At 46.2% G+C, this 20,806-nt stretch overlaps 1 protein-coding gene across 1 annotated transcript in view; it reads left to right on the forward strand.

Moving 5' to 3' along the window:
- The first annotated feature begins 3,111 nt into the window (after positions 1–3,111).
- ALS2CL (ALS2 C-terminal like) overlaps positions 3,112–20,806 on the forward strand; it is a 47,088-nt gene continuing 29,393 nt past the window's right edge. Inside the window, 5 exon segments of the mRNA XM_087917484.1 lie at positions 3,112–3,276; positions 13,959–14,141; positions 14,144–14,203; positions 15,808–15,985; positions 19,674–19,739. Of these exon segments, the coding sequence (XP_087773610.1) occupies positions 14,099–14,141; positions 14,144–14,203; positions 15,808–15,985; positions 19,674–19,739 (347 nt within the window). The 5' untranslated portion in view covers positions 3,112–3,276; positions 13,959–14,098.

The raw sequence follows: 20,806 nt of genomic DNA on the forward strand, positions 1-20,806 counted from the left end.
AAGGAAGAAATGAGAGAGGGAGGGAGAAAGGAAGGAGAAAGGGAGGGAGTAATGAAGAAGGGAAGGAGGGGAGGAGAGAAAAAGGTAGGAAGGAGGAAAGACAAAGGAAGAAGAGAGGGAGGGAGAAATAAAGAAAAAAGAGAGAGAGAGGAGAGAAAGAGGAAGGAGGAAAAAGGTCACCTGACCAAGGGGATCTGGGAGTGTGTGAGGTCTGGTTGTAAGTCACTTTCTTCACCATTTAGTAACCGTTCTACCTTCGAACGGTCACTAAACGAATGGCTGTCAGTCAAGGACTCCTTGGAGGCTGCTTCAGTACCAGCTCATTTCTCAGGTCCCCAACTCAGTTTAGAAAAATGTGAGCGTGTTTTTAGAATTTTTATTCTACCGCCCTGAAGAAAAATTGGAAGTTAATGCTAGTCCTCGACTTACAACAGTTCGTCAAATGGCCGCTGAAAGTTAAAACAGCCCTGAAAAAAAAGGACTTGTGTCCATTTTCCGCACTTACGGCGGCCGGAGCACCCCCAGGGTCACGTGATTCAGACGCTTGGCAACTGACTTGCATTTATGACGGTCGCAGTGTCCCAGGGGTCAGGCGATCGATCCCCTTTTGCAACCTTCTGACGAGCAAAGTCAATGGGGAAAGCCAGATTCACTTAACGACTGTGCGGCTAATTTAATAACTGCAGGGATTCACTTAATGACTGTGGCAAGAAAAAAGTCATAAGATGGGGCAAAACTCAGTGAACAACAGTCTTGCTCGGGAACAAAAATGCTGAGCTCAATTGTGGTTGTAAGTCGAGGACTACCAGTATTTTCCGTTCCTCCCCACCCCCCCCGCACACCTGCTTCATTTCCCTATTCACCGTATTTTAATTTATACAGGATTTAATATTAGCAGGATTTCAAGCAAAATTATCTAGAAAGGTAACGTGCAGAGAATATCTTACCATCTTTGTCGCGCGCACGTCTATTGAGAATTGTTTTTGCAGAGTAGAGAGCAGAGAGCGCGCAACCTTTGCTTGTTATCCTGCTCATCTTTTGATGGAATGGCGGTGATTTAATTTCCATCTTTTCCTGTTTCCTCTTTCTTGCCTATATTTAGCAGATCTGGGCAGAGGCCGGTTCAACCTGGCGTCTACAAAGCCGTGTTTAGAAATTTTTAGAGGTGCACTTCGACTCCCAGAATCCCCCATCCAGCCATGCTTTAAGAAGGAAGACTTCAGTTCCCAGAATCCCCCAGCCAGCCATGTTTTAAGAAGGGAGGACTTCGACTCCCAGAATCCCCAGCCAGCCATGTTTTAAGAAGGGAGGACTTCGACTCCCAGAATCCCCCAGCCAGCCATGTTTTAAGAAGGGAGGACTTCGACTCCCAGAATCCCCCAGCCAGCCATGTTTTAAGAAGGAGGACTTCGACTCCCAGAATCCCCAGCCAGCCATGTTTTAAGAAGGGAGGACTTCGACTCCCAGAATCCCCCAGCCAGCCATGTTTTAAGAAGGGGGACTTCAACTCCCAGAATCCCCAGCCAGCCATGCTTTAAGAAGGGGGCTTCAACTCCCAGAATCCCCATCCAGCCATGTTTTAAGAAGGGGGCTTCGACTCCCAGAATCCCCAGCCAGCCATGTTTTAAGAAGGGGGACTTTGACTCCCAGAATCCCCCAGCCAGCCATGTTTTAAGAAGGGGGACTTCAACTCCCAGAATCCCCAGCCAGCCATGCTTTAAGAAGGGAGGACTTCAACTCCCAGAATCCCCATCCAGCCATGTTTTAAGAAGGGGGATTTCAACTCCCAGAATCCCCCATCCAGCCATGTTTTAAGAAGGAAGGACTTCAACTCCCAGAATCCCCAGCCAACCATGGTTGAAGAGGGAGGACTTCAACTCCCAGAATCCCCAGCCAGCCATGTTTTAAGAAGGGGGACTTCAACTCCCAGAATCCCCAGCCAGCCATGCTTTAAGAAGGGAGGACTTTGACTCCCAGAATCCCCCATCCAGCCATGTTTTAAGAAGGGGGACTTTGACTCCCAGAATCCCCCATCCAGCCATGTTTTAAGAAGGGGGACTTCAACTCCCAGAATCCCCAGCCAGCCATGCTTTAAGAAGGAGGACTTCAACTCCCAGAATCCCCATCCAGCCATGTTTTAAGAAGGGGGATTTCAACTCCCAGAATCCCCCATCCAGCCATGTTTTAAGAAGGAAGGACTTCAACTCCCAGAATCCCCCAGCCAACCATGGTTGAAGAGGGGAGGACTTCAACTCCCAGAATCCCCAGCCAGCCATGTTTTAAGAAGGGGGACTTCAACTCCCAGAATCCCCAGCCAGCCATGCTTTAAGACGGGGGACTTCAACTCCCAGAATCCCCAGCTAGCCATGCTTTAAGAAGGGAGGACTTTGACTCCCAGAATCCCCCATCCAGCCATGTTTTAAGAAGGGGGGATTTCAACTCCCAGAATCCCCCATCCAGCCATGCTTTAAGAAGGGGGATTTCAACTCCCAGAATCCCCCATCCAGCCATGTTTTAAGAAGGGGGGATTTCAACTCCCAGAATCCCCCATCCAGCCATGTTTTAAGAAGGAAGGACTTCAACTCCCAGAATCCCCCAGCCAACCATAGTTGAAGAGGGGAGGACTTCAACTCCCAGAATCCCCCAGCCAGCCATGCTTTAAGAAGGGGGGACTTCAACTCCCAGAATCCCCCAGCCAACCATGGTTGAAGAGGGGAAGATTTCAGCTCCCACAATTCCTCAGGCAGCCATGCTGAATGAAGAATTCTGGGAGTCGAAGTCCACCCCTCTCAAAGCACATAACCCTGGCACCTTGCAATTTCACAATTTATTTATTTTTTATTTATTTGTGAAAACTGATTTGGGCAGAGACCCGTTCATCCCGCCCCCACCCCACCCCGTGCACACAGCCGCCCTGGGAATTCTGGGAGTTGAAGTCCTGAGGTCTGCAAGTGTCTAACTCTGGGTGACTGACTGTGTGTGCCCTCCTTGCCAAGTGTCAGAAGTCTTGGCTGCTCCCCAAAGAATTTCTAGGAGGGCCAAGAGGAATGTGATTGCAGTGCATTGTGGGATCCCACCCACACCCTTTTATTCTTTTCTTTCTTTCTTTCTTTCTTTCTTTGGGCACGGGGTCAACCTTTGAGACAGATTGGCTGAGCTCCGAGTTCCTGCAACACAAGAGCCCTGGGAGCACGTGAGCTGTGGGTTGTGACCAGGAAGAGCCAGATCGGGAAGCTGGAGGAAGACACACAGCCACGGATGCCTGCTTCAGCCCAGGTGGGGTTGCTTTGCTGTGGGAGGAAGGGGGAGAGGGAAGAACGAAGGGAACGGAAGGAAGGAGGGGAAAGGAAAGAAGGAAGGGAAGAAGCCCAGAAGGAGAGGCGGACATAACACACACGCGTATATATATATATAAGGAAAGAAGGAAATGTGAGGAAGAGAGAGACGAAGAAAACGAAGGAGGGAGGGACAAAAGAGGAAGGGAGGAAGGAAAGAGGAGGGAGGGATGAAAGAAAGGAAAGAGGGAGGGAGGGAGACAGGAGAAAACAAAGGAAGGAAGGAGAGAGGAGGGAGGGATGAAAGAAAGGAAAGAGGGAGGGAGGGAGGAGAAAAAGAAGGAAGGAAGGAAGGAAAAGAGGGGAAGAAAGGAAAGAGAGAAAGGGAGGAATGGGAAGAAAAAGAGGAAGGCAAAAAGGAAGGACAGAAGAAAAGAGAGAAAGGAAAGAAGGAGAGGAAGGAAGGAAGAAGAAAAGAGGAAGGCAAAAGTAAAGGAAGAAGAAAAGAAAGGAATGGAGGGAGGAAGGAAGGAAGGAAGGAAGGGGGAAGGAAGGAAGGAAGGAAGGGGAAGGCCAGTGGAGGGAGGGAAGAAGTGTTTGCATCCAGTGACAACTGTACTTATCTGCTAAACCATCACAACACCTTAACCCAAGGGTCTTCCAACTTGGCAAGCTTTAAGACTGGTGGACTTCAACTCCCAGCATTCCTGAGCTGACATGACTGGAGGAGGAATTCTGGGAGTTGAAGTCCACAAGTCTTAAAGCTTGCCAAGTTGGAAGACCCCTGCCTTAACCTCCCTCTGAGTGGGCTCCCATGTTTTTTGCTGCATGGGATATTGTTCCTCTCTTTGTTTTCCACGACTACCGAAAACAGCTGGAAAAGCCCTGCGTAACCTAGGATGGCCTCCAACAAGGGCAGTTAATCCTTAGGTGAGGGGGGGTGGGATTCGCCTTGTACGTTTTCCCACTCCCCACCATTTCCCCCTTCTGTAAAGCACCGCGGTCACCGATTTGCAACCTTGCCCTGGAAAGTCTTCCACCGAGAATGTGACATTTCCCCAGGAGGCTTCCGTTTTTCTGCCTCGTTCTCGGTGGAAAATTCCTGCAAGCACTTCTCTTGAGGCCACTTGGGTGCTGGGACCAGCGGTTGAGTCACGGTGGACGGGGGTTGGTTTCTTTCACCCGTTTGATCCAATTTTCGAGCCTGGGGGGAAAAAAACAAACATCTGGAGCGATGAAGAGGTTTGTGGGAAGGGCGTGCCTTAAGATGAAGGGAAATGCAGGGATTTGCACTTTGTACGAGGACGGAGAGACACAAAAGAAAATAAGTAACTAAGTGATAAAGTAGAATATTTGTAGCTCAGAGTTGGGGGTCCTTTGTTTTCCTTGCAGACGTTTCATGACCCAGCTAGGGAATATCATCAGTGCTAGGTGGGAGTGGAGGTTGTGGAAAAGAGGAGGAGGAAGGGGAGACGGAGGAGGAGGAGGAGGAAGAGAAGAAGGAAGGAGAGGAGGACTCTGCAGTCCTTGATGGTCCCTGAGCTTGGAGGTTTCCTTGCAGATGTTTCCTGACCCAACTAGGGAACATCATCAGTGCTAGGAGGGAGTGGGGTGTGAGGAGAGGAGGAGGAGGAGGAGGAGGAGGAGGAGAACTTGTGGGGTCCTTAGTGCTCTCTTAGGTTCATGGTTTTCTCACAGACATTTTGACACCCAACCAGGGAACATCATCACAAAAAATTAGTAGGGTTTGCTGGTGACGTCCACAGCTGGACATGAAACGTGTGCTAGAAAACGCCAAGATCGGAGCACATCAGGACCCTAAAATTAAACTGACCCCCACGGACAGGGCAGAAGGTCAAGATGGTTGATGTAACCATGACACCATCCCGACACACCTGGAGACAGCTGGAATTTAGAGGACCAAGTCAATACAAAAGGGTCAATATCTGGTTGGAAAAAGCACCTCCCTTCTCTCCATCTTCCTCCTTCCATTTTCTTTTCCTTTCCTCTACTTTCATCTCATCTCTTCTCCTTCCCTTTTCTTTTCTTTCTCTCCCTCCCTCTTTCTTTCTTTCATTCCTCCCTCTCGTCCTCCTTCTCTTCCTCCCTCTCTTCCTCCCTCTCTTCCTTCCTCCCTTTCTTCCTTCCTCCCTTCCTTTCTTTCTTTCTTTCTTTCTTTCTTTCTTTCTTTCTTTCTTTCTTTCTTTCTTTCTTTCTTTCTTTCTTTCTTTCTTTCTTTCTTTCTTTCTATTGCCACCACATTGAACCAAGTAACTCTGGGTGGTTTGCAATTCTCAAATCCTAAAACAAATCAAACAATGTAAGAACCACTACAACCATTTTAAAAATGCACAAAGTATATTTGTTTTGCGCTCAGTGGAACAAGGGAAAATTGATAGGGAAAGAATTGAAGGCCGAATCTTGCAAAGGCTGGATTCCTGAAGGCGCTGTGGATCATGGGGTGTGTGTTTGTGTGTGTGTGTGTGTGTGTGTGTGTGTGTGTGTGTGTTCTGCTGGCCTCTCAGGGTTCCTGGCAGTTGCCGTTACTTCTTCGCAAGCCGCTTTGTCCCTCTGAAGGACATTGTGAGGTCCTTTCGTGCCAGGGAGAAATTGGGGGATTTTGCTCATTTTTTATTTTTTATTTTGAAATTGGGCATTTCTGATGCGGAAGAAGTCCATCAGGGCTGGGAAGGGGGAGTGAGCGGTTGACTCAGGTTGACTCACACGGGACCGGCGGCCTTTCTGTGGCCTCTGGTCTGCTTTCCCTGCAGCTCCTGTGGGGCTATTTTGCAGCCGCCTACTTGGAAAAATTAAGGGAGGTTTATTGGCTGGCTACAATATGGAAGCACAGCAGAGACAGAGAGTCCCACAATAAGCTTTCCTTCCTTCCTTCCTTCCTTCCTTCCTCCCTCCTTTCTTTCTCCCTCTATCTCTCCCCCTCCTTTCTTTCTCCCTCCTTCCTTCCTTCCTTTCACCCTCTCTCTCCCTCCTTTCTCCCTTCCTCCCTCCTGTCTTTCTTTCTCTCCTTCCCTCCCTCCCTTCCTACCATCCTCTTTTTTTAACCTTTCCTTTCTTTCTTTTTCTCTCCTTCAGTTTCTTTCCCTTCCTTTCTTTTGCTCCCTCCCTCCTTCCCTTCTTTCTCTCCCTCCCTCCTTCCCTTCTTTCTCTCCCTCCCTCCCTTCCATCCTTTCTTTTTTACCTTTTCTTTTCTTTCTTTTCTCTTTCTTTTCTTTTTCTCTTTCTTTTCTTTTTCTCTTTCAGTTTCTTTCCCTTCCCTCCTTTCTTTCTTTCCATCTCTTTTCTCTCTGTGTTTTTCTCTTTCCCTCTTTACATTTCTTTATTCTCTATCTCTCTTCATTTTCTCTTTCCTTCTTTCTCCCTTATTTATTTTTTTTTTTTCTCTTTTTTCGTTCTCTTTTTCTCTTGCCCGCTTTCTTCTTTGCTTTTCTCTCTTCTTTAATTCTCTTTCTTTCTTTCTTTCTTTCTTTCTTTCTTTCTTTCTTTCTTTCTTTCTTTCTTTCTTTCTTTCTCCTTTTCATTTCTTTCTCTCTTCTCTTCCTCTCCCCTTTCCCCTCTCTCTTTTTCTCTATTTTATTATTCTTTTTCCCTTTTATCTTTCTCCTTTCTTTCTTTCCTTCTTTCTTTTTTCTCTTTTCCTCTTTCTATTTATTTCTCTTTTGTTCTTCTTTGCTTTCTTTCTCTCTCGCTTTCTCTCTGTGTCTCTTTCTCTCTCTTGCTTTCTTATTCTGTTTTTCCTTCTATCCTTTCTTTCTTTCTTTCTTTCTTTCTTTCTTTCTTTCTTTCTTTCTTTCTTTCTTTCTTTCTTTTCCTTTCCTTTCCTTTCCTTTCCTTTCCTTTTTTTTCTTTTCTATTTTTCTCCCTCTTTTTGCCTCTCCCTCTCTTGCCTCCTCCCTCCTCCTTTCTCTTTCTATTCTCCTTCTGTTAGGTTACAATATTTATGTTTCTTCAATCCAGCTTCGCCTGCCTGTCCACATATGGCATCCTGTGGGACCCCTCCCCCATTGGGTGGGCGAATCAACCTGCCACACAAGTCAAAATGTTGGATCTTGGGTGATAACACCCCACCTCCCATTTTACAGTCTGTAACCCCCACCCCAGGAAAGCCCTATAGGCACCCGCAAGTGGAAAAGGGCCTCTCCATGCGAATGACGTTACCCACATAATTTGCATGATGGCTTCATGTCCGTCCGCCTGTGACATGGTGTGGCTTGTCCCCAACCTCAGACTGTCATTCCCACCAGCTGGGAAACAGATGTGTTGCAACAGGACTAAGTTTTGATCAGTTTCCTTTATTACTCAAACAACCCTAAAATTTCTCCTTATGCAAATGCGAAGGGCGGTTTGCGGGGGCTCGAAGAAATGCAATTGGCTGGATTCGTATCAAGGGCCCAAATTAATCTCAGGATCGGTGAAATAAAAACGTTGCAATTAGATCAAACCGCAGTGATTTACGTCCCCGTGTCATGGCAGACTCTGCTACTAAACAGGGTAAAATAATAGGTCACGCGCTTTATTGGAAACTAAACTTTTCATTTAGTGACTGTTCAAAGTTGCAACAGGAGCGAGGGGAAAATTGACTTATGGCCAGCGCTCACTCTTATGTCTGTTGCGCCTTCCTTGCAGGCCAAGGGGTCCCCAAATTTGACAACTTTAAGACTTGTGGACTTCAACTCCCAGAATTCCTAGCTAGTCATGTTGGCTGAGCAATTCTGGGAGTTGAAGTCCACAAGTCTCAAAGTTGTCAAGTTTGGAGATTCCTGCCGTAGTCGCATGATCAGAATTCGGACTCTTGGCCTCTGTATTGATGACGGTCTCGGTGTCCTTGTGGGCGTGTCACATTTTGTGACCTTCTGACAAGCAAAGCCGATGGAAAGCCAGATTCGCTTAATAACCGATTGACTTAGCAACTGCAACGGTTCATTTAACAATGTAGGCAAGAAAGGTTGCAAAATGAGGCAAAACTCGCTTCACCGTGTTGCTTAGCGACTGGGATGTCAGTTGCAACATCCCCACGCACACATAATCAAAATTTAGATGCTTGGAAACTGGCATGATGAAATTGCAACGTCCTACGGTCATGTGGTTTAAGAAAGGTGGACTGCAACTCCCAGCATCCCCCAGCCGGCATGCTTTAAAATGGGTGGATTATGTCCCAGAATCCCCTGGGCTTTAAGAGGGGAGGACTTCAACTCCCATAATTCCCCAGCCAGCCATGCTTTAAGAAGAGAGGACTTCAACTCCCAGAATTCCTCAGGCAGCCACGATGAATGGAGAATTCTGGGAGTCGAAGTCCACCCCTCTTAAAGCACATAACCCTGGCACCTTGCAATTTCACAGTTTATTTATTTTTATTTATTTATGAAAATTTATTTGGGCAGAGACTGGTTCAACTCTTCCCCCTCTGCACACAGCCGCCCTGGGGAATTCTGGGAGTCGAAGTCCTCAGGTCTGCAAGTGGCTAACTCTGAATGACTGTGTGTGCCCTCCTTGCCAAGTGTCAGAAGTCTTGGCTGCTCCCCAAAAGGACTTCCCTTCCCATAATCCCCCAGCCAGCACGGTTTAAGAGGGGAAGACTCCAACTCCCAGAATCCCCCAGGCCTGCATGCCTTAAGAGGGATGGATTTCAATTCCCAGAATTCCTTGGCCAGCTGGCTGGAGATTTCTGGGAGTTGAAGTCAACGCGTGTCTTCAAGGGGCCAACTTTGGGGACCCCTGATCCGGATGGTCTCTGTGGCCACGGGGTTGGGCTTTTGGGGGGGACGGTCTCCGGGGGAACTTGAGGGGCTCCAGGAATGGAGAAGCAACTTCTAAATGTGCTGCTGGTGGAGTCTCTCCTGGGCCAGGAATGAGGCGTGTCTGGATGTGTCCTGGGAGGAAAGAGGAACTGGGTGTGGGGAGGCGGCGGAGAGGAGGGGAGGGCGCAACCTTGCATGCTCCCTTCCCCAATGGGCCAACCAGACGGAGGCGATGTCGGCGGAGCAAACCAGGAGGGGAAGGTGAGTCTTCTGCGCCAAGGGTGGGTTAGGGGGTCTTTTTTCTTTTCTAACTTGCTCCTTTTACTCCTCTTCCATTTCTACCCCTTTCCTTCTCTCCCTGGTCTATTTTCTCTTCTTTTTTCCTCCTCTTTCTCTGTTTTTTTTCTCCTCCTCCTCTCCACAGTCGTCCTCCTCCTCTTGTCTATCTTTCCTTCTCGTTAGGCATCTTCTTCTTGTCTTCCTCTCCTCCCCCGTCTTCTCCTCTCTCTTGTACGCCTCCTCCTCCTCCTCCTCTATCTTCTCCTCCTCTTAACAGAGAGTCAGAGTTGGAAGGGACCTTGTAGGTCATCTAGTCCAACCCCCGCCCAAGCAGGAGACCCTACACCGTTTCTGACAAATGGCAGCCTAGTCTCTTCTTGAAAGCCTCCAGTCTTCCTCTTCCTCCTCCTCCTCTCCTTCATCTTCCTCCTCTTCTTTTCATTTTCACTTTAGTCAAACAGCCTCATTACACACACAGTCCTCCACTTGCGACTTTCATCGGGGCCTGAACATCCATTGCTAAGCAAGGCAGGTGTGACCTGAGCTGCTTCCGAGTTTAACCCTTGTTTTTGCCACGGTTGCTAAGCGAATCCTGCAGTTGTTACCGCGAATCGTGCGATCCTTAAACGAAGGGGAAAGGGTGCAAAAAGTGATTTTGCAAATCATTAGCCCAGGCCAGCTGGGGGCTACGGTGGTCGCAACTGTGAGGACCAGCCCTAAGTCCTTTTTTTTCCAGTGGCGTCGTTGAACAAACGGTTGCAAGTCGAGGAAAATCTGTATGTTCATATTTTTCTCTTTCAGCTAAATGCCGAAAACAGAGAGATGGGGTTGGCGTCAGGCAGGGGCCTTGGGATGTGCAGCTCCCTCGCCCCTCCCCCTCTACAGGTAGCCCTCGACCACAATCGACCCCCAAATTCCTGTTGCTAAATGAGACAGTTGACGATGCTGCAACGGTCATAAGCGTGGAAAGCGGTCATATAAGTCAAATTTTTTTTTTCCGGCGCCGTTGTAACTTCACACGGTCACTAAATGAATAGGCGGTAAGTTCAACGGGTGCTTGTTTGCCTGTAACCTGTTAAAGGAGCAATTTTACCCCGTGGCTAAACCTGCCTGCGATGACCCAACCAGGCCTGCCGCGGAGAGAGAGAATATAGAATCATAGGGTTGGAAGGGACCTCAGAGGTCATCTAGTCCAACCCCTTCCCCTACTCAAGACCCTAAATTTCATTTTAGTGTACGGAATTTCATTTTAAGGCAAGGATCTTCCAACTTGGCAAGTGTAAGACTTGTGGACTTCAACTCCCAGAATTCCTGCGCTAACATGGACTGGAGAAAGAGGAATTCTGGGAGTTGAAGTCCAGAAGTCTTAAAGCGGTCAAGTTGGATGACCCCTGTTTTAAGGTATGCCGCCGATTAGCGTACATTCAAAGTGACAATAAAATTATTCTTATATACTATATACCATTCCAGACAAATGGCTGTCCAGTCTCATCTTTGAAACCCTCCCAGAGATTGAGGGGAAATCTATTACCCTGCCAACTGCTGGGAAGGGAGAACCAAGTCAGAAATCGCACCCAAGTCTTCCCCACAGCTCCCTAAAATACGTTGGCTGGACTGAACTATTTGATTTACACCAAGGTGGATAACTGCTGTGTACAAGATCCCCAAGGCACCTTCAGGCTTTGTAAATACATGCCTGAGTAATTAATCATTAAGGAAAGAGGCTGCGTTGACATCGTGTCAGGGCACAGGAAGGGTGAGGTCTAGAAACTTTAAAAAAGAGCTTGCATAATTAACGCGTTGTGTAAGGCCTCCCCCCCCCGTGCCCCACCCAACCCTCGAAAGCCTCCAGCTGTGATGGACTACAGCTAATCTCCGACTTACAACCAGTTCATTTACTGACTGAAGTAAGAACGGCACGGAAAAAAAGTGACTTACAACCGGTCCTTGCACTTACAACCATATTTCACAATTACGACTGTTGCGGCATCCCCGTGGACACGTGATCCAAATTCAGACATTTGGGCAACTCACTCGTATTTATGAGGGTTGCTGGGTCCCAGGGTCATGTGATCTCCTTTTGCAACCTTCTGACAAGCGAAGCCAATGGAGAAACTAGATTCACTTCACGACCGTGTGATTCGCTTAGTGACTTTGCAAACAGACAGGATTCGCGATTTTTCACACCTTGTTTTTTAAGGTGCATTCATCCTATTGTTAGATTTTTTTGAGGTTGCGGTTGCTAAGTTTTTAAAAGGAGGCCAGGAAATAGAAAGTCTGTTTGCTCACCGTTTGTGGGTCAGTGTGTCCACTCTGGTTTCAAAAGTTGTTGGGGAAAAAAAGAGAGGAAAATGACCAAAAGTTTGCAGGCTTCCAAAATGAGTGAGCCCATTCGCAATGACCAAACCAGGGGTGGGATTGTACCAGTTCGCACCTATTCGCTAGAACCGGTTGTTAACATTCTAAGCAGTTCAGAGAACCGGTTGTTAGAAGGAATTACTGGCCTAATCCTGTAAGGAAGGCAGGAAGGAAACATTCTGGTGTTGCTTACAGAAACTGCCTCTCCGTTAACCCTGTTTACATTCTTGGCAGGACTGGACTTCCTGTCTCTGGAACTTCTCTGGAGGTTTTTCCCCTCCTTTGCTGGTACTTTGCTTGTGTGGAGGAACCATTCAAAGTTACAATGGCACTGAAAAAAGTGACTTATGACCATTTTTCACACCTACGACTGTTGCAGCATCCCCACAGTCACGAGAGGCCAGGCGAGGAGATGCGTGCCTAGATGTGAGTGATATTGAGTTGGCCACGTCCACCCAGTCACATGACCACCAAGCCATGCCCACAGCACTGGTTGTTAAAAAATTTGAATCCCACACCTGGCCCAAACCAAAACTGTACAACAGATTGTGTTGTTAATAAAGAGACAATGTCACACCTTGGCCACACGCACACACACCCAGGAGCAAAAAGAATGTCATTCTTACACAATTGTCGATTTGCAGGAATGCCTTTGTGTGCTCAACACCCTTTCCCCCACAGCCGAAAACTTCCCTCTACAAGTAACTTACGACCACAACTGGGATTGGAATTTCTGTTGCTAACTAAGGAGGTTGTTAAGTGAGTCACATTGTATTTTTACAGTGGTCCTTAAGCGAATTGCTGCTGTTGTTTGGTGAATTGCACACAATGTTACAAACTTTTTTTCCCACGGTTGTTAAGCGAATTGCTGCTGTTGTTAAGTCATATCATATAGTCATTAAGTGAATCTGGCTCTTCATGTTGACTTTTGCTTGTCAGAAAGTTGCAAACGGGGGTCACGTGACCCCGGGATGCTGCAAATGTCATAAATGCATGCCAGTTTGCAAGTGCCCAAATCCTATGATGGTTGTAAGTGCGAGAACTGGTCATAAGTCACGTTTTTAAGGTTGGCTACCTATGGAAGGGGGAAAATTGGATTCAAAGTCGTGTTTTCACCCATATTCATATCTGCTTTGCTGGTTGATGTGACTCTACAGACCTGAAAAACAATAGCAAACATAATAATACAGTATTACAAGCAGATGCCACAGACCATAATCAAGATATCCTGGTTTAACTTACTGACTCACTTGTTTATGTCTCCCCATCCGCAAAATTTTTTAAAGATGCCCCTGGCATGATAGAAGCATTGAGAACGGATTGGAGAAGGGATTATGCAGTCTGGCAGTTGATGCCAGGAGAAATAAATTCATAATAACCTGGTTTGATTTTATTTAGCATAAGAGGAGACATGGATAAACATGGATTGTTTTTCTAGATCTGGGTATTATGCCCCGTTCAAGTGTTTTTCAACCTTGGCAACTTAAAGATGTTTAGTCTTCAGCTTCCAGAATTCCCTAGCCAGCTGTGCTGGGAGTTGAAGCCCACCCACCTTAAAGCATACTGGCTGGGGAATTCTGGGAGTTGAAGTCTACATATCTCAAAGCATGTTGTCTGGGGAATTATGGGAGTTGAAGTCCATTTACCTTAAAGCATTCTGGCTGGGGAATTCTGAAGCTGAAATCCATTTACCTTAAAGCATGTTGGCTGGGGAATTCTGGGAGTTGAAGTCCATGTATCTTAAACCACGTTGACTGGGGAATTCTGGGAGTTGAAGTCCATGTATCTTAAAGCATGTTGACTGGGGAATTCTGGGAGTTGAAGTCCATTTACCTTAAAGCCTGCTGGCTGGAGAATTCTGGGAGTTGAAGTCCATGTATCTGAAACCACGTTGACTGGGGAATTCTGGGAGTTGAAGTCCATGTATTTGAAACCATGTTGACTGGGGAATTCTGGGAATTGAAGTCCATGTATCTTAAAGCATTCTGGCTGGGGAATTCTGGGAGTTGAAGTCCATGTATGTGAAACCACGTTGACTGGTGAATTCTGGGAGTTGAAGCCCATGTATCTTAAACCACGTTGACTGGTGAATTCTGGGAGCTGAAATCCATGTATCTTAAACCATTCTGGCTGGGGAATTCTGGGAGTTGAAGTCCATGTATCTTAAACCACGTTGACTGGGGAATTCTGGGAGTTGAAGTCCTCCCTTCTTCATCCTTAAGCCCACCACAATCCTTCACATCTTAAATATCAAATTCCCCCCACCCTTCCTCTTTTCTGAATTTTATAGGGCGTCCTGGTGTGAACCATGATTCGGATCAAACTGTTTCATCCTGGTTTGTTTTTAAAGTGCCCGAAACTTTTGAAACTCTGGCCTGACTCGGTGTCTCTGCCTTCTCTTCTTTCCCAACGGGGTCTCCTTCCCAGGACATGACCATCAACGAAGTGGTCTCTTCGCTACTAAGGGTGGAGGAGCGTTCTCTGCGCATCTCGCACGGATCAACGCTCTAGTTCTCAAGCCCCTTCTGCAAGCAGGTGAGAAGGAGAGTCTTGGGTTCAGGTTCAGCTGCTCTTAATCTGTGCTTTGGAACCAGAGGTAAGTATTCAGCTGGTTCCGACTAGTTCTGGAGAACCGGTAGCGGAAATTTTGAGTAGTCCAGAGAACCGGCAAATGCTACCTCTGACTGGCCTCACCCCCATCTATTCTCTGTCTCCTGAGTCCCAGCTGATTGGCTGGGTCTTCTTTGGTTGCCATGCATAGGAAAATGGAGCTGGAAAGCAGGTTAGTCGGGTGGGAATTGAGATTTTGCAGTATCCTTCCCCTGCTACACCCACCAAGCCACGCCCACTGAACCAGTAGTAAAAAAATTGGAACCCCACCACTGTTTGGAATGGGTCATGTCAGTCAGAGCCGGGTTCGAATTTACCGTGGGTGATTCAAGATAACCAATCTAGTTCCTTGACTTACTCAACTGAGCCCATGATTTGCATGGCTAAGCGAGACAACTGTTAAGTGAGCTTTGCCCCTTGACCTTTCTTGCCCATTGTTAAATGAATCCCTGCAGTTGTTAAGTGAGTCACATGTTTGTTAAGTGAAACTGGCTCCCCCCCACTGACTCTGCGTGCCAGAAGGTCGCAAAAGGGGATCACGTGACCCCCCCCAGGACACTGTGACCGTCATAAATACGAGTCAGTGTCTGAATTTTGATCTTGATGCCACGATGGTCGTATGTTTGAAAAACATTCATAAGCCACTTGAACAATCACTAAATGAATTGCTGTATATCAAGGACTATCTGTGCTCCGCTAGTTGTAGCTGACTTTATGAGGTAAACTAGGAAATTAAGGGGTGGGTAGGAAACATTGCTGAAAAACAAGTTGTCAAATTTGGGGAGCGTGATCCTCCATTTATCCTTTTCCTTTTTCAGTTGGGCTCAATTGTAGCCATAAGTTGAGGACTTCCTGTATAGTCACTTGAAAAATAACTGTGCCTACATCCAGGGGTTTTTAATGTTTTAGTTTTAACTAATAAATGCAATGACAATAAAGTAAACTAACTAACTAATTATAATTTGAATTAGACACAAAATTTAATATTATCTATAGAATTGAGCCCACTTCTGGCCCACAGGAAAGAGAAGAGAAAAAAAAACCTTTAATTTTGAGGATATTATATCATCAGGGAAGGATCCTCTCTATAGGTAGTCCTTGACTTACATCAGTTCGTTCAAACTGACAGCAGCATTGAAAAAAATAACTTACAATTGTTTTTCACGCTTACGATGATTTGCAGCCTCCCTGGTGTCACATGATCAAAGTCCAGACTCTTGGCAACTGACTCGTATTTACGATGGTCGTAGTGTCCTGGAGCCCTTATGTGACCAAAGTCAATGGAAGAAGCCAGGTTCACTTAACAACTGCCTTACTGACTTAACAACGGCAGGGATTCATTTAACAACTGTAGCAAGCAAGATCATAAAATGAGTTAAAACTCACAGATGTTTTGTTTAGCAACATTAATGTTGGGCTGAATTGTAGTTGTATCCGAGATGACCAAATTTCCTTTATTTCTGGACGATGGAACGTTTTTCCTACCAGATCCTTTCACCTTACGGGGGTCTCAATTTTTGTATTAAAAGGCTCTTTGGAGAATGTAAAGTTCTTTGTCCTGTTAAACGAACACTTCCAAGCGATCTGGCATCTGACGGAGGGGAACTACAGGACGCTAAAGGAGACGTACAGCACTTCCGAATCCATTGGTGTCCCCGATGTGTATCTCGTTTGCAAAGTGGACTCGTTCCTGAATGCTTATGTCCAGTGAGTACCACAAAGCCCATCTCGTGGAGAGGTGTGGATGTTTGGCTGTTGTTCAGAGGGTTTTTTTTTAAAAAAAAGATAATTTATCCCAGCATAAAACACAAAAATGTAAGAGGAAGTTGAAGGTCAAATAAAGGAAGAAATAGGGAAGAGTGAGAAGTGGAGGAAAGAGAAAAATATAGAATAAAAAAATTCGCTTATAATATTCTAATTGAATTATAGTTAAAATATAGAATAATAATAATATTCTAATTGAATAATAGAATTAATATAGAATAAGAATATTATCAATATTCAATATTCTAATTGAATGATAGAATTAACATATAGAATAAAAATATTATTTGATTATATTCTAATTGAATTATAAAGTTAAAACATAGAATAACAAAATTGTAATATTCTAATTGGATGATAGAATTAAAATATAGATTAAGAATATTATTTTACTATAGTCTAACTGAATTATAGAATTAAAATATAGAATAACAAAATTGTAATATTCTAACTGAATTATACAATTAAAATATAGAATAACAATATTATTGTACTCTACTACATCATTTGGTACAGTAGATTAGAATAATAAGATGAAACCTCAACTTTTTACTTTTATATAAATAGTATATACATGTAATCCTTGACTTACGACCACAATGGAGCCCCAAATTCCTGTTGCTAAGCAAGTTAAGTAAATTTTGCCCCATTTTATGACCTCCCTTGCCACCATTGTTAAACGAATCCCTGCAGTTGTTAAGTTAGTCACACGGTTGTTAAGTGAATCTGGCTTCTCCTGTTGACTTTGCTTGTCAAAAGGTCGTGAATGGAATCACATGACCTTGCGACCGTCATAAGTATGAGTCAGTTGCCATGTTCCTGAATTTTGATCACGTGGCCATGGGGGATGCTGCAAGTGTGAAAAACGGAATAAGTCCCTTTTGTCAGGGCCATTACAACTTTGATTAGTCACTGAACGGACCGTTGTAAATTGAGGATTACCTGCAAATCCTCGGAAATACGCGGAAAGATTCGCTCGAACGCAGCCGATTTTCGATCGCCGGTTGGTGGGGAGTCCAAGAAATGGATTTTTATGGTCCCAAAAAGTTTGGAAACCCCTAGAATCCGTGAAAATTAGCCAAAGGATTTTTCTCCTTGTCTTCGCATTTCCGGTGATAATGTGTCTTGGAAAGATCTTTTCCTTCTTATGGTCCAGCCTTATTTCTCTACTACTCGCTTTCTCCTCTGTGGTTCAGGATCTGTCTTAGTCTTCCTCCTCTCCATAACGGAGGAGAAGACCCTACAACCCCTTACCCGCTCTTAGATCGGGGGGTCCCCAAACTTGGCAGCTTTAAGCCTTGTGGGCATCAACTCCCAGAATTTTTCAAATAACTCAAGAGTTTCCCATTCCTAGCCTCTCTCCTAAATATAGGCAGTCCCCGACTTACAACCGTTCGTTGAGTGGCGGCTTCTTCATCTCCTGGGCTCTTAGGATCCTTCCACACCCCAAGCGACCAGGATGATGGCATCTGGGAGTTGCAGGATCTCTTTGGGCTTGCAATTTCTCGACCTTGGTGTTAAGTTCGGGTAATGAGAGGCTGAACCAGGGCATGGGTGCAACAATACTTTATTAGGGTAATAAAGGACTGAACGTGCTTGCCAAGCCTGGAACTGGCTCGCAGCGATCAGCAACTGGTTGGACCCCGCAGCCTGCTTTTATAGCTGGCTGCTGGGGAGAACCAGCCAATGAGAGGGGGCAACCGCCCCTGCAACGCGAACGGACCTGGGTGGGAACTTCTTTTAGTTCCAGGGACATAACACTTGGCAAATTTAAGAGAGGGGACTTCAGCGCCCAGAAATCTCCAGCCAGCATCCTTCAATTCTGGGAGCTGGAGTCCATCCCTCCTAAAGCCTGCAGGCTGGGGGATTCTGGGAGTGGAAGTCCTCCCCTCTTAAAGCATCCTGGTTGGGGGATTCTGGGAATTGGAGTCCTTCCCTCTTAAAGCATCCTGGTTGGGGGATTCTGGGAGTGGAAGTCCTCCCCTCTTAAAGCATCCTGGTTGGGGATTCTGGGAATTGGAGTCCTTCCCTCTTAAAGCATCCTGGCTGGAGGATTCTGGGAGTGGAAGTCCTTCCCTCTTAAAGCATCCTGGTTGGGGATTCTGGGAGTGGTAGTCCTCCCCTCTTAAAGCATGCTGGCTGGGGATTCTGGGAGTGGAAGTCCTCCCTCTTAAAGCATCCTGGTTGGGGATTCTGGGAATTGGAGTCCTTCCCTCTTAAAGCATCCTGGTTGGGGGATTCTGGGAGTGGAAGTCCTCCCCTCTTAAAGCATCCTGGTTGGGGATTCTGGGAATTGGAGTCCTTCCCTCTTAAAGCATCCTGGTTGGGGGATTCTGGGAGTGGAAGTCCTCCCTCTTAAAGCATCCTGGTTGGGGGATTCTGGGAATTGGAGTCCTTCCCTCTTAAAGCATCCTGGCTGGAGGATTCTGGGAGTGGAAGTCCTTCCTCTTAAAGCATCCTGGTTGGGGGATTCTGGGAGTGGTAGTCCTCCCTCTTAAAGCATGCTGGCTGGGGATTCTGGGAGTGGAAGTCCTCCCCCTTAAAGCATCCTGGTTGGGGATTCTGGGAATTGGAGTCTTTCCCTCTTAAAGCATCCTGGCTGGGGATTCTGGGAGTGGAAGTCCTCCCCTCTTAAAGCATCCTGGTTGGGGATTCTGGGAATTGGAGTCCTTCCTCTTAAAGCATCCTGGCTGGGGGATTCTGGGAGTGGGAGTCCTCCTCTTAAAGCATGCTGGCTGGGGGATTCTGGGAGTGGAAGTCCTCCCCTCTTAAAGCACAGGGGATTCTGGGATGTAATCCACCCACTTTAAAGCACCCTGGCTGAGGGATTCTGGGAGTTGGAGTCCTACCCTCTTAAAGCATGCTGGCTGGGGATTCTGGGAGTGGAAGTCCTCCTCTTAAAGCATCCTGGCTGGGGATTCTGGGAATTGGAGTCCTTCCCTCTTAAAGCATCCTGGCTGGAGGATTCTGGGAGTGGAAGTCCTTCCCTCTTAAAGCATCCTGGTTGGGGGATTCTGGGAGTGGTAGTCCTCCCCTCTTAAAGCATGCTGGCTGGGGGATTCTGGGAGTGGAAGTCCTCCCCCTTAAAGCATCCTGGTTGGGGGATTCTGGGAATTGGAGTCTTTCCCTCTTAAAGCATCCTGGCTGGGGGATTCTGGGAGTGGAAGTCCTCCCCTCTTAAAGCATCCTGGTTGGGGATTCTGGGAATTGGAGTCCTTCCCTCTTAAAGCATCCTGGCTGGGGATTCTGGGAGTGGGAGTCCTCCCCTCTTAAAGCATGCTGGCTGGGGGATTCTGGGAGTGGAAGTCCTCCCCTCTTAAAGCACAGGGGATTCTGGGATGTAATCCACCCACTTTAAATCACCCTGGCTGAGGGATTCTGGGAGTTGGAGTCCTACCCTCTTAAAGCATGCTGGCTGGGGATTCTGGGAGTGGAAGTCCTCCCTCTTAAAGCATCCTGGCTGGGGATTCTGGGAATTGGAGTCCTTCTCTCTTAAAGCATCCTGGCTGGGGGATTCTGGGAGTTGGAATCCTCTCTCTTAAAACATGCTGGGGGATTCTGGGAGTTAGAGTCCATCCATCCTACAGTGACCTTCCGCAATAGCAATTCTCTTTCTTTGTTTAACCTGCAGGTACTTCGTCACATTTGGTACTTGCGTGGTGTTGCAAAATTTCGAACAGGCATCCAGGAGTAAAAGGTGAGTAATGGAGCGTATAACAGTTAACCAGCTGGCTTTCAAAACTAAAAAAAAAATGTTTCTGGTTTGTTATTTAGACGTTCAGGGCCAAAACCACCCCTGCTGGAAATCGTTTTGCAGTCTCTGTGTTTGAAAAACTGCCTGCTTCTTAGAAAACAAAATCCTGAGATGGCAAGAATAACATATCTGGAGATTTAAGATGTGTGAAATGTTCCATGATCGCTTTTAAAGGGAAGAAAAAAAAGGTGGATTGGGCTCCAAAGGTTTTCCGAGCCAAACTTTTTAGGGGTGATTGATTGGTGCTTTTGAATCTTAACGAAAAGAGAAGAAAAAAGCAAAACAGTTAAAAAAAACAACCCAGTGGTAGAAATACTACGTGCATTTTTGAGAAAATTCAGAAACAGAACACAAAAGGCCGTAGTTTGATACAGGAGGTCCTTGACTTACAACAATTCCTTTAGTGACTGTTTGGAGTTACAACAGCCCTGAAAAAAAAAGAGTTATGACCATTTTTCACACTTACGACCGTTGCCGCATTCCCCCCCCTGGTCACGTGATCAAAATTCAGACGCTTGACAAGCGACTCACATTTATGACGGTTGCAGTGTCCTAACACTTTGGTGACCTTCCGACGAGCGAAGTCGACGGGGGGAAGCCAGATTCACTCAACGACCCTGCGACTCACTTTACAACTTCAGTGATTCATTTAACAACTATAGAAAAAAAAGGTTTCATGGCAAAATTTCTGTTGTTTGAGGGATCTCAAGATTTGGGGGAAAAGGGCCTTTTAATATATATATATATATATATGTATGTATGTATGTATGTATATGTATATGTAGATGTATATGTATATGTATATATGGCTCTTTGGTTATTCGGATTTTCTACCGCGTAAAATTGGAAGTATCTAGGCAACGTTTCGATTCATCATCTTCAGGCTTGTGTCTGAAGTTTCTGTGCTTCTCGCACAGAGCCGAAGACACAAGCCTGAAGATGATGAATGAGACTTCATCGAAACGTTGCCTAGATACTTCCAATTTTATGCGGGAGAAAACCCGAATAAC

This window comes from Pseudonaja textilis, chromosome Z, assembly GCF_049901715.1.
Source record: "Pseudonaja textilis isolate UNSWEBS1 chromosome Z, rPseTex1.2, whole genome shotgun sequence".
NCBI classification, from domain to species: Eukaryota; Metazoa; Chordata; class Lepidosauria; order Squamata; family Elapidae; genus Pseudonaja; species Pseudonaja textilis.